The 13,491-nt window shown below is 32.8% G+C and overlaps 3 protein-coding genes across 3 annotated transcripts in view; all 3 read left to right on the forward strand.

Annotated features, from left to right (window-relative positions):
- The window catches only part of LOC106106857 (voltage-dependent calcium channel gamma-7 subunit), a 45,582-nt gene extending 45,152 nt beyond the window's left edge, over positions 1–430 (forward strand). Inside the window, exon 7 of the mRNA XM_013287516.1 lies at positions 5–430. Within this exon, the coding sequence (XP_013142970.1) occupies positions 5–212 (208 nt within the window). The 3' untranslated portion in view covers positions 213–430. The remainder of the gene's footprint in view (positions 1–4) is intronic.
- Positions 431–712: 282 nt separating this feature from the next.
- LOC106107499 (protein I'm not dead yet-like) lies at positions 713–7,410 on the forward strand. The gene is made up of 16 exons (XM_013288376.1): positions 713–733; positions 828–842; positions 932–1,064; positions 1,431–1,583; positions 1,979–2,103; positions 2,387–2,498; positions 2,605–2,683; positions 2,845–2,905; positions 3,332–3,457; positions 3,827–3,929; positions 4,254–4,369; positions 4,795–4,886; positions 5,062–5,154; positions 5,785–5,981; positions 6,178–6,333; positions 6,511–7,410. The coding sequence occupies exons 1-16, from the start codon at positions 726–728 to the stop codon at positions 6,655–6,657; spliced, it is 1,716 nt and encodes a 571-aa protein (XP_013143830.1). The 5' UTR covers positions 713–725; the 3' UTR covers positions 6,658–7,410.
- Positions 7,411–8,131: 721 nt separating this feature from the next.
- On the forward strand, positions 8,132–13,451 carry LOC106106858 (protein I'm not dead yet-like). Its single transcript, XM_013287517.1, has 15 exons — positions 8,132–8,187; positions 8,533–8,659; positions 9,037–9,189; positions 9,265–9,380; positions 9,644–9,758; positions 9,986–10,088; positions 10,238–10,298; positions 10,388–10,513; positions 10,586–10,700; positions 10,795–10,910; positions 11,396–11,487; positions 11,555–11,647; positions 11,722–11,921; positions 12,121–12,258; positions 12,839–13,451. Exons 1-15 carry the CDS (start codon positions 8,132–8,134, stop codon positions 12,950–12,952), a joined length of 1,725 nt encoding a protein of 574 aa, XP_013142971.1. The 3' UTR covers positions 12,953–13,451.
- Positions 13,452–13,491: the final 40 nt, after the last annotated feature.

Here is a 13,491-nt window from a genome sequence, read left to right on the forward strand (position 1 = left end):
TGAGTGGTTTGAGGAGTGCATCGATATTTCAATCACAAGCGTCAATAGCTAGCGGCAGATTTCTCGATACTTCGGCTGTGGAACCGCCGCCTTCGAGGGAAGAGGAGTTGGTGACGTTCGGTGCGGGTGCCCGAGCAAATGCCGGGGACAAGCCGCCTCGACACGACCGCGCCGTCGGCACCGACCCTTATCGGAGGACGACACCCGTTTGATTTTAAATGTGGTGTCACAACATTGAAAGCATATCGTTAAGTGATACCGCGACTGTGACCCTGGTCGCACAATTGTCTACAGCCCTAGTTAATAATTTGTATGTATAGATAGGAGTGGACTGCGAAGTGATTTCCGAATTTATGGACAAACAGAAGTGAACTACGTTATAAAATTTTTAATTGTTAATTCCTTAAATAAACACTGCCATTTATGTAAATGTTGTTTTAATAACATTTTGAACAAATTCTTTAACTTAAACCTATGTACAGGTAACTCATAAGATTCAGATATTTTGCATTGTGCCTATCTATAGTTTTGTAATGCTTACATGTAAATACTTTATTGCTATTTTAGAATTCTTATAACCATGAAGACCTTAATGCGTTAGAATTTAAAAGTCGATTATTCCAATTTTAAAAAACTCGTAGCCGTATCCGTTTTATAACAAAATATAAATTTCATTTGATTGATTACGGTTAAATGTCATTGAATAAATAATATTATTTTTCACAATGGGCGGGTAAGTAAATTTCTTGATTTAAAACATTCTAAAGCAATGTAACAATTTGTATGAAACCTTAAAATTTGACTAACGAAATGTAATATTTTTTCAGATTTCTCTCTTGGAGGTTAGTACTAACTTGAATAAAACTATACATTTCTTAAGTTTTTAAAAAACAACTTTTAATAAGCATTAAACTGAATACCGCCATTTCAGGAGATCCACGGCTCAAACACCAATAGTCGATGTCGGGGATCGATTTAAAAATGCTGGTTATAACAATTTCCGAGGTCTTATTGGTTTCTTTCCGCCAGTGATCATTTTACCATGGTTTTTCGAATTGGGACATGTAAATAGAAATTATACTTTATAACAAAACACAATTTGGTTGTGAATCTCCAAGTCACAACTCATAATTTACACTTTTCAGGACATCTGTCATTTTAAAGCAAAATATTGAAATTTATTTGACATAAATATTGACGAAAGAAGACTGCTTTGGGAGACTTGTAAAGTCAGGGGCCTCTCGCTCAAAGATATTATTTATCCATATCCTCTCTTCTCTTAAATATTTGCATGAAACTGCAACTCCTAATCCCAATGTTGTCTCTATAAACATTGAAGTGACCGAATAGCAAAATAAGTTTATAGCATGTGATACAAAAAAAATCGAGTTGTTAATTCGTACAAGTTAATTCATATGTACATGTTTCAGCACGACAAAACAGTGATACTTATGTGGGTGTGCATGATATGGATGTTCTTTTGGCAACCGACGAGTATTCAGGCATGTGGATTGATACCACTGTTTGTGCTTCCAATGTGTGGTGTGATGGGAAGTGTTGCTGTTTGTCATTGCTATTTTAATGTGAGTACTAGTCGTTAATATCTTCAACTTTCCCTTGTCCCTACGGAGGGTCGGCATAGTATGTAATGCTCTCCCATACATTTCTATCAGCCGTTATATGCATCCACTCCCTATAGCATATCTTTTTTCACACAGGCCGTCCATACTTTCTTCGGTCTTTTTACCTTCACCCTCTTCGTCCCTTAACACTAGTCTAGTATAGTCTTTAGTATAAGACATTTACATTTGATTAAAAAACTAACATCCATTAATATCTGCGAAGAAATTTAAAGATATGTGAACTCAAGTATTGGCCCACATGAGATCTAACTTATTCTATGGAGACATGGATTTCGATATGAATTATGTTTTATTTTGTTTTGCTAATATATTTATAGTTGTTTGTAATGTTTTAGGATATCACAGGTCTATTTCTAGTAGGCAGTATGGTACATTTACTTATGAACAACGCTGGCGTGGATCGAAGAATTGCTCTCTGGTTTCTTTGTTCCGGTAACTCAAGTCAATTTACTGCAAACAGGTAATATTGTTTATCACTGCTCCCTGACTAAGGCTCCTAACTATAATAAGGTTTTTTTTAGAGCGGACGCCCACCTATTATTAAACTATTGCAGAACTGTTGTGCGATTGTCGATTGTTGTGCAGCCAATTCAACTGTTTAGTTGCACAATTAAAATCAAGTAGTGTGCGCACCTCCATATACGCTTATAGGAATCAAAGAGTGACTAAACAGTTGTGCGATAGTTTAGTCAAAGGTGTGCGCGCGCTCTTATAATATATTGTATTACTAAATAAATTTGCAGACTTGTTTACAAGGCTAGCACAGCGGCATTTTTACTGTCAGCAGTTTGTAATAAGTTTATTGTGACATCAAATCTTATAGACATAATGACAGTTGTTTTGACAAATTTACAGGTTGGTAATTTTTTTTTTACAACATATTAAAAATAGACATTTAACTTTAGAAATGTTTCAACTAGTTTTTACTGGCACATTTATAACATAGAAATTTAATTTTCAGGGGAAATCAAAAAGCGGCACGAATTTTAAGAATTTGAAATATGTCATGAACAATGCGATTCAAACAGCCTCTTCTATTGGTATGTTGTAACAAACTTAATTCATCAATTTCAAAAGAAAGGAATTTATACCACGATTAAGCTTTTTATATAACAATCCCGTTTCTCTCGATCTCAGTAATAAATACTATAGTTTGAAAATAATTTCTTTTTACATTTCATTTTTTGTTTTATATTTACAGGTAGCATTTGTATCACACATGCGTCGTATGCCACGTTGTTTTTCCGCGGCATTTGGAGTGTGTGAGTATTTAATGAATATGATTGTTTGGTAATTATTTAACCATTAGTAAGATGTACATATGAAAATATAACATGTCAACCAACCCGCACTTGGCCAGCGTGGTTGACTAAGGCCTAGTCACCCCCTTATTAAGGCAGGCTACGAACCTCTGAGTGGGGACGTATAGTCTGATGATTTGATTGATTTGATCTGATTTTCATATCTCATCATCATCACCAGCTCACTGGTAAATAAATATTCGTTACTAAGAGAAGGCTTTATTTCAATTTAGGTTATTTTTAGTCATGGTTCCGATTATATTGGTAAAGGTTATAGTTGATAGTATAGTGAATTTGATTATTTTGAAAGTATTTTTTTGCTTTACAAACAGTATAAAAACCGCAAAATTTATAGTGTGTAACAAAGTCATTGTCATTAATTTCCAGGAGTGGCCCAAGAGGCATGGAGTTCCCTGATATTTTTAACTATTTGCAGTATTGCTGCTATGCCATTCCTACAGCTTTGGTTATGTTCTTGTGTAACGTATTTTATCACATGTCACTTATCATCAGGTAAAAATTTGTTTTTTTTTAATATAATTAGCTTAACTTCTCAAACAAGATATTTTGATGGGGCGATCTAAGATTATTGTGATATTAAAAAAAAAACCTGTCTCTAGAGAGCCTTATTAATATTATAAATGCAAAAATGTAGATAGATCGGTGGATATTTGTTAGAAAATATATCCAAACGGGTAAACGGATCTAGGTCAATACATTTTTTTTATAATTTGGCGCAGATGTAGCTAGGAATAAAATATAAACTGGGTTTAAATGCTAGGTGGATATGGAAATAGTGTTTGTTGAGTTTTTGAAAGCAGTTTCAGTTGATTGCTGGAATTAAAAAACAATATTATTTTTTAATTTCGATTATTCTTTCAGGAGTACCGGTGCACCTTTTAGTGATAATGATATGGTTGAAGTTAAGAAATTGTTACTTGAACATAAGAAGATTTTGCCGCCTAAAATCGGCACGCATGAAAAGGCAATTTTCAATTTATACTAAATGTTTATTCACTTTTTTATTAACTTACTCAGCGACTAGTTTATTTTTTAAAATATTTAAGACATGAAAAGCAAAAATTATAAACAAAACTGTGGCTCAAACACATAAGCTACTAGTTCTATCTCCCCTATATAGATATGTAAAAAATATTTCACAAAATTGTAATAAGCTCCCTCTATTGTTAAAGTTGTGAAATGGTTTTAGTATCGTGGTCATTATTTTCCTACTACCGTTGTATCTTTTAAGTTGTATGTGGCAGTGTAAATTGGTAGCAAAATCATTTTATGTTTTAATTTTTTCTAGCTGGCTGTATTCTTCACAACATTGTTAATGCTGACTTTTATTTTCCGCTGGTGTGTATGGTTAAATATGGGTTGGTCAACATTTCGAAGAGAAGCAATATCACCGTCTATTCCTGGGTTAATATCTGCTGCTAATTTTAGTATATTTCTATTTGACTTGGGACTTGATTTGTAATCAACTGTTCCTGGGCTCGAATCTCGCCGTGTACCAATGTGATTCTCGAATTTCTTACGTACATACCCGACGTTCTTACGGAATAGGAAAACATCGTAATGCAACCTGCACATATTGGCAAAGAAATTCAAAGATATGTGATCAACCAAATTGGGGTGGGCCAGCGTGTTTGACTGTGACCTAGTCACTCTTAACTCAGGATAGGCTTTGAGCTCCTCAGTGGAGACGTATATCTGGCGATAATATTATGTGACGTTAGATTTTGCTAATCTTTTTTAGCAAAAGAAACCTAAATACAAAAAGGTTTTATTTTGACATATTTTGAGATATTGCTATAATAAACATATGTTTTTAATCTTATTTGCAGTATCAAAGACGCTACAGTTGCAGCAATATTCTTTATGGCACTACATTTACTACCAAGGACATGCGGATTCATGAGATTTCTAAGCGCTAAAAGTAAGATGATTTATTGTTAAATGTGAAGTTTCCGGAACAAACTATGATTTGCAAACATTTAGATATTTAAAAAAAATGTTATTGATTTTCATAAAGTAAATTTTAATCAATCGAAGCTTGCGAATAAATAAAAAAAAATTAGGTACATAAACTATTTTTACTAAATCTGTTTCAGGAAAAAGTCAACTGACAATGAAGCCAGAATCTGCGATTCTTTTTTGGCGTTTTGTTAACAAACACACAAATTATGGATACTTCTTTTTGCTTGGTAATGCTTTTTTTGTTTAACTTAGAACTAATTATGTTACACAAAACTGAATTATTCCTCTCTGTGATCTTAAGGTTTATGATAACTTTCGGCCATTACATGTCGGCTGGCGTGAAACAACATTGTGACAGAGTATATCACATCGTTTTTGTTAAGGAAAGCAATACGGACACTTAAAGGTTCCCTCAACCTTCTTGTAGCGTACAGTCCCATTTGCTTTTCCATTAGGACAGAATATCTTAGAAATATGTGTATCAATAAAATCATTTAGCACGTTTGAATTTCGATTTTTCAGTAGGTTTGTTTTTTTCTGCCAATAAAGAAGTATTCCGTGCCAAATCATTATCAGGAAATACTTCTTCTGTACAAAATCTATGAAAACATGCACGATATATAAAGAAATATTATTGACTATCTTACTAATATTAAAAATGCGAAAGTTTAAATGTATGGATGTTTGTTAGAGTTTGTAGCCTAAACAGCTGAACAGATCTTAACCTGTGTTGGCGTGGATGTAGAGGATAGTCTGGAACAACACATGGCTACACTTTTTACTTTATGCGGAAAGAGTCGCGAACCAAAGCTAGATTGTAATAAATCTGTAAAGTTTTTAAAATTCCTATTTTTTAGGTTCGGGCGTTGCATTGAATATAGCAATACGTGATACTGGCCTAGACACGGAAATATCGGCAGGTTCAGGGAAATTATTAACAGATTACGCTTGGTGCTTGTCACTTTTCATTGTTGTGTTCATCGCAATCTTCTTAGCCAATATGATGCCTGGCGTCGCTTCCTGTTGCATATTTTTACCCTTTGTTATCAATATGGTAAGTGGCTTATTTTTTTGAAGTTTAAAAATGAATTGGTAGAAATTGCACCATTAGATATATTCACCTATTGAATAGACAATAGCTTTTTTTGTTTTTTTGGTGCTTGTATTCGTGTAGGTATTGTTGCAGTTTCTACCAATGTGTTTTTTTATTAAATAGTATGCTATATTAATAATAATAATATTTTTTGCAGTCCGTCGCACCAGATGCCCCGGTGCCATGGCCAAAGAGAGTTTATATCGGTGCCCTCGGCGTGGGCGTAGCCAGTTCAATGACATTTATGAGCCCATTTCTTTATACACCAGCATATTTTTGTAATACAACTGGAAAAGTTCCTAAGTCGGTTATGGTACGTAAACATTTGTAGGTTACTTCCTAAAGGTTTTTTTTTATTATAAATCGGCAAACTAACAACCTGCAATCTAAATTCACCAAAATAGCTGAGTAACATGCCTATAACCGTCTGCAATTTCAGATATGTTGACTACTTTATAATCTGAAAGTAAATTTGTCGTTTTTATTTCAGGCTAAATACTCCTTCCTCAGTGTGATTATTTGTGGCATTATTATATGGTTGTCTTTATGCTATTGGGCACCCATAGTGTGGGATCCAACTGGTGAGGGAATTTCGCCTGTAATTAGGCCAGGCGGTAATAATACCTCCTTGCTGTAGAAAATAAAAATAAATCCTACAAAAAAGAAGCTACAAAACTATCATTCGTTCCAAGTAATTATTGTATTATAGTTGTCTTGTTTATTTAATTTAATTCGTGAAGGCGATCTATTTTTTATAAGAAAAACTGCGGCGTACGAAGTTAAGGCCAATGTTGCTTTTTTTACGTGGCAACTTTTTTAATATTTTTTAATGGCACACACAATGGTTAAAAATACTGCGGATGATTGTACAAGCCGTATATGGATAGTTCCAATCGTCTTGATGAAGTTAACTCGGAATTTAAGGTATCCAGCTCTTTACTTATTTGTACTTGTATCATGTAGGTTTAGGAAAGCTTTCAGGTCGTCCAAATTTGTGTCTACGAGTTTCATCATCTCCCCTGCCTTATCCTACTCCCGTAGGGTCGGCGCACCGGGTTTTCGTCCTCCAAAGCAATTTCAAAAATATGTTTAAATTTATATTTATATTTTATATTGTCTACGAGTTTATAGTTGGATATCTTAAATATAGTTAATCTTATCTAATTGTTTATTAAAATATCTAGATTTAGTAACAATGTTCGGGTTAATAACTTCAATTAACTTCATTATGGAAAATGTTTTAATTATTTTGTACTTGATAATAAGTGGATTTAAGAAGAATTAAGAAACGCCTGCATGAATAAAAATAAGTCATGTAATTTGTTATAGAATTGAATATTAGTTAATACGTTTGTGTATAAGTTCGTGGAATTATTCGTTTGTTAGTTTTATTTCTGATTGAAGTAAAATTTGTTTCCCAAATATATGTTTATAATAAATGTTATTTGAGAACTTATGTTTTGGTTTTTTCTTTCATCCTTCAAGATGTTAGAGTAGCTTTGCTTATGGCGAAGTTAGTATGGTAGCTTTACACGGACAATACTATTTTATACCACCAAACTATTAATAACGCTTTTACCCGCAACGACCCCGCAGGGAATTAAAAAAACAAAACTCAACAGTATGTGTTATTCCAGACTATCTTTTACATCTATGCCAAATTTTAACGAGATCCGTTCAGCAATTTAGGCTACAAACTTCAAAAAAACTATTCATCCATCTAAACTTTTGCATTTATAAAAGTAAGAAGTAATTTATTTATTGGTACAAATTGATATTTGTTTTACTTCTAGAAAAAAGTAATTTTAGTTCACACCTAATGTACAGTCTATTCAATTCACTTTACACTGATTCGAATATCTTGGTTATTTCCAAATTGTACATAAAACCTTAGAGTTAGAAAGTTTAATTAAATACGATAAAGTTGCTAAAACAAGGTTTCAATCTACACTAAGACCATCATATAGATTCATCCTCATCTGTAATTATTAAAAAAATAAAAAAAAACGATTTCATGGCCATAGCGAGTAAATCAAATCCCATTTGAACTATTGAATTCAACAACTAATTTTGACGAGAAGACCTTAACTTAACTTAATTAGTTATTTTTAATGGAACCTATAGTTAATGTTCCTGAACCACCTTCTAACATCCCTTCTGATGTATCGTAAGTGATTATAGAATTGACTTTTTGAATTGAATAAGGGAAATAAAAAAAAATTAGAATTGCTTTATTACATAAGTATATACATTAAGTAAATTATTACATACACAATTGTGATATCCAAAGTCTCATTCTATCAAATAATTTGACAAACAAAAAACATAATCGTTTACCTGACCCTTCATTAGAATTAAATTTTATAGAAAGTCCCACAAACATTAATTAAAATTGAAATTGAACAGGGAAACATCAGTTACATTCAGTGATTATTAGTTATATACACTGTCAATAGAGATAGTGTATTAAGGCCAAATTACAAGAAATCAAAGTAAAACATTTACATTTTAGAGATGAGAACGACATTGTAACTATAAAACTGAAGATAAAATTATTTCTTTTTAATCACTGGCGTGGGTTGTTTTGTTTCCTGGTGCCTTTGATTTTGATACCAGTTCACTTCACGATTCCCACAGAAGTAAGTCACATAGGTTTCTTATTTTATTTAAAACGTCATTCATTCATGACCTTTTTTTTCATTAATCACCAGTTTGTCCATTCTATTGTGACTTTAGGCCTCTTGCACACTACCTTTAAAGTGAAACGGAAACGAATTTAATATGATCTTGGCATTCGATTTGTTTTTTTTTTAATTTGCACAAAGCAATATCTTACATCGATATATTTCACGTTACTTTTCGCTTGAGTTCCTTAATTGACCGTTTTGGTGGTGTGTTTCCTTTTCCCAAAGTTTACCAGTCAATTAAACTAATCATTTTTGAATATTCATTCATTTAATTCATTTAAGTTTCAGTAATTACAGTACTCCTGTAGTCGAAATTAGTATATTTTCAGAAATATCAATGGTGTGCGTACACTTTGGTGCTGATGGCGTTATTCTGGGTAACAGAATGTATTCCCCTGCCAGTTACCTCTATAATGCCTATAGTAATATTTCCAATGAGTGGAATTATGAATACAACAATGACTTGCAAATGTTATATTAACGTAAGCTTAGATTTCCTTAAACACATAACTTTTTATTTCATGTGTTTAGTAATAATGATCTTTTAATTTTTTTAGGATACCATAATAATGTTTTTGGGAAGCATGTTTCTAGCCTATGCCGTGGAACAATCCGGGCTACACAAACGACTCGCGCTCTGTGCTGTACGAACTATAGGATATTCTCATTACAAGTAAGGAATGCTTTACCACCAGGAAACTGCGTTTGTAGTAAATATTAAAGGCCAGCTTTTAGCAAAATATATTTATCAGATAAGAATATATAAAAAACTATAAAATAACTATAAAATATTTATTTGGAAACTAAAAAGTTAGCCTTTTCTAAGGTAATATGCCACTATTATTCAATGTCAGAAATCTAGCAGTTAAGATTATTATATACAACGTCAGCTACATTAAAGTTTCAATTTTTAATTTCAACTATTAAATCTATTAGATTACTCTTCGCGATGTCTTTCATCACAATGTTCATATCGATGTGGATCACAAACACAGCGGCGGCTACCATGATGGTTCCTATTAATTTCGCTCTTCTACAAGTTTTTGAGAAAGTAAGTAACTGGATACAAAAAAATCAACTGTCTTCTATTTTAATTGCGAGTAAAGGAAGGAGTAAAAGGAACTATGATCATATCTACCTCAATTTTTTAATGACATTTGTTGGTTATAGTTGGCTTATTACGAATATTTCGCCTCAAATATTCTTGATAAACCCTCAGATATGAAAACGTACAATGGCTGACAGAGCTGACAGAGACATCTTAATTTATATTTCCAGGAAAATATACTTAAAATCTATGAAATTGGTCCAGATGGAGACAACATAGCATCAGATATAACAACGTGTTACTTTTGTGCTTCCACTTTTTCTGCTACTATTGGTAAGAAAATAAAATCTATCAAACAAAAGGAGTAACAATTACTAGTGGTCTACTAATAGATGTTAGACTTTTCGATGCGTGTCGATATTTAGTGAAGTAAATATTTATATTACTTGTTCTGGGAATTAATGATTTATTACTTAATCCAGGTGGAATTGGCACATTAGTTGGGACAGCAACCAATTTAGTATTTAAAGGCCTTTTCAATAAGTACGTATATGTAATATTGTTTCTTTTTCACGTCTTAAATTAGTATTTATTTTTATGATATAAATACTTAATGCTGTATTCTTTTGTAGGATGTATCCAGATGCACCTGAATATTTATCTTTCCCCAAATTTTCAGCATTTGCAATTCCATTGATGTTAATATTAGAGATTTTAATGTATTTAAACATGCTGATTATTTATTTTGGATTTCTAAGGTAAGAGAGATGAACTTAAAGAATAATCATAATTGAGTTTTTTTTTCGTTTTTACCAAAGTTTTGTGTTAAGGCCCAACAGTGCTGCGTTTAGGAGTTCAAAAATTACACCAGAGGGCGTGGAAGCTGCCAAAAAATCTGTCGATGAAGAATGGAAGAAATTGGGACGAATCACTTTTTGGGAAATTGTAATAACAAATTATTATATCATTATTTTAATATTAGTCATTGATTTAAAAAAAACATTTAATATAACTAATTCATAAACCATCTTATTTTCAGATAGTTATTATTTTATTTAGTCTTGCCATTTTACTTTTCTTTAGTCGTTCTCCTGAAATTTTTCTTGGCTGGGGAGACCAGATTGTACAAATTTTTCACTTAGCGGACCGGAAATTGTAAGTTGTATAAATGAAATTGAAACATAAAACCTTTAAAGATTATAGATTGAAAGACATTTTTTATATATATTTAGACACAATAACTTCTTCATCCAGACATATCAAGACCACTCCGGACACAGACATATCCGGTCAAATTGCAATAAATCTTACTAATATTATAAATGTGAAAGTTTACATGGATGGATGGATGTTAGAGTTTGTAGCCTAAACGGCTGAACGGATCTCGATGAAATTTGGCATAAACGTAGAGGATAGTCTATAAGAACACATAGGCTACGCACTTTTGTTTTTTCTACTTCCACGCGAACGCGGGCGAAAGCTAGTGGAGTAATATAAATAATGGGACTTTTACATCGAAGAAAGTTGCATCTATCATGAGGCGGTGATCACGAAAAAACATAAAATATGTAACTACGTTGAATGGGTCGTTGGTTCAAGAATCACGTAGCCGTCATTTAAAAAGTAAGAGTTTGTTTCAGTGCGTTGGATTCATCTGCAGTCACACTCGTCTGTTTCTTAATGCTTGTGGTGCCATCTACAACACAATTCATCGAATATTTTAAGACTAAAGGTATATTTTTCAATATTAAAGATGTCTTGTACTTTGTAAAGGTTAAAAGGATTTAATTTTATTACAGATACTACGAATCAGCCATCGGGATCAATACCATCTGTACTTAATTGGCATTTAATGGATGAAATAATGCCTTACAGTTTCATGTTCCTCTTGGGTAAGAATTTTTTTTTAAACAATACGAATGAAATAAGTTCTGCGATCTAATTTTTATTATTCTTTCTTCCAAAGGAGGAGGTTTTGCCCTTTCCGAAGCTGCGAAAAAAGAATATTCGGATTTGAATGGGAAAATAGGACAACTTTTAAAAAACTTGAGCTCGTTACCGAATTTTCTTATAATATTCTTAATAATAATATTCACAACTTTTGTAACAAACTTTGCCTCAAATGTCGCAGTGTGCAATGTTATAACACCTATAGCCATGCAATTGGTAAGATTAAATTTGTTTTTAATGTTTTTTTTAATTTACAATACAAAGATATCTGGCCTGGTTAGGGTTAAAAAATTGAAAGCTCCCCTGTCTAATAAGCTGTCATAATTTTGTTTGATGCCACCGGGTCAAATATCCTTGTCGGTCTATACAATAAAATACACAGAATTAAATTATTACTCTGATTTCTTCATTTCAGGCTAAAGAAATAAACGTAAATCCACTTTGGTACAACATAGCAGTCGGATTTACATCTTCGTTCTGTTTCATGCTACCTGTCGGAACGCCGGGAAATCTTGTGGTACAGAGTGCCGCCAATATACCTACTGTTAAAATGGTAAAAGATAAACGGTATTATCATAAATCATAATAATATTATAAATGCGAAAGTTTAAATGGATTGATGGATGTTTGTTAGAGTTTGTAGCCTAAACGACTGACAGGATTTGGATGAAATTTGGTGTAGATGTAGAGGACAGTCTGGAAGAACACATAGACGAACGGAGTCGCGGGTAAAAGCTAGTAAATTCATAAATGTACTTTTGATAATCAAACCCATAATACCAAGGCATTGAATAAACTAGCTTCGGCCGGCGAATCAGGCCGCGTGAAATTAAAAAACAAAAGTCTGTAGCCCAAGTGTTCTTCCGTCTATCGTCTAGATCTTTGCCGAATTTCATCGAGGTCCGTTAAGCAGTTTAAGCTACTAATTCTAACCAACATCCATCCACATAAACTTTCGCATTTATAATATTAAGAAGTCAGGTATTATTCAATTTAACCTTAACATGATGCAAACTAGTAGTCAGAGAGTGTAAATAAAACTGCCCTGTCTATCCCTCGTGAGCATATGATTGTAGGTACTGTCCTCTATACGAGTACTATCGTGAGTGAAAACCTAAACATTAATTTTACAGATCAAAGCTGGCCTTGCACCATCTCTGGCAACGGTTATTGTGACTTGGATTTTTGTCTGCTTCTGGGCACCGCTAATCTGGCCTGATTTACATATGTTGCCCCCATGGTTGTGAAGTAATAAAAACTTTATTTTTTTTTTAAATAAGATGTTTTTTGTAAAAACCATTACATTACAACAGCTCCTATGACAATGACAAAAAATTCATTATACCGACTCGTCATTTTCACACTATGAATTTTGAAGATGTGAACAAGAAAATATAATGAGATTGAATGTGAATGGCTAAAAGTAAAAAGTAAAGGAAAATCATAGACAATATGGATTGATTGTGGGAAAGAGGATATGGTTAAGGGAATGAATTTATGTGATTACTGCTAGAGATGTATGGAAGAGTACAGTACATACTGACGACCCTTCGTAGGGCCAAGGTTAAAGATATCTATTAAAAAGACTTCCTTTCTTAAATTTTCTAACGATTGTTGCTCAAATTACAGTTTTTGCTTAGCTTCCTCTAAAACGTCTATTCTATCCCTAACTACGGAATCCCCATCACCGCTGTCTTCAATCTTAAAAATAGCGAAAACCAAATAGACAACAACGACAGTCCTCGTAAAAAGGAGTGTGAATAAAAAACAAGAGATATTAAAAAAA

This window comes from Papilio polytes, unplaced genomic scaffold (assembly GCF_000836215.1).
Source record: "Papilio polytes unplaced genomic scaffold, Ppol_1.0 DF822067.1, whole genome shotgun sequence".
NCBI classification, from domain to species: Eukaryota; Metazoa; Arthropoda; class Insecta; order Lepidoptera; family Papilionidae; genus Papilio; species Papilio polytes.

Excerpts from the sequence above, each read along its gene's own strand:
- LOC106107499 (XM_013288376.1), top strand. Across the intron at positions 3,930-4,253 it reads AAATCGGCACGCATGAAAAG|CTGGCTGTATTCTTCACAAC; the intron begins GCAATTTTCAAT and ends AATTTTTTCTAG. Across the intron at positions 5,982-6,177 it reads TACCCTTTGTTATCAATATG|TCCGTCGCACCAGATGCCCC; the intron begins GTAAGTGGCTTA and ends TATTTTTTGCAG.
- LOC106106858 (XM_013287517.1), top strand. The coding sequence starts at position 8,132 with ATGGAACCTATAGTTAATGTTCCTGAACCACCTTCTAACATCCCTTCT. Across the intron at positions 8,660-9,036 it reads ACTTCACGATTCCCACAGAA|AAATATCAATGGTGTGCGTA; the intron begins GTAAGTCACATA and ends GTATATTTTCAG. Across the intron at positions 11,488-11,554 it reads CGAATATTTTAAGACTAAAG|ATACTACGAATCAGCCATCG; the intron begins GTATATTTTTCA and ends ATTTTATTACAG.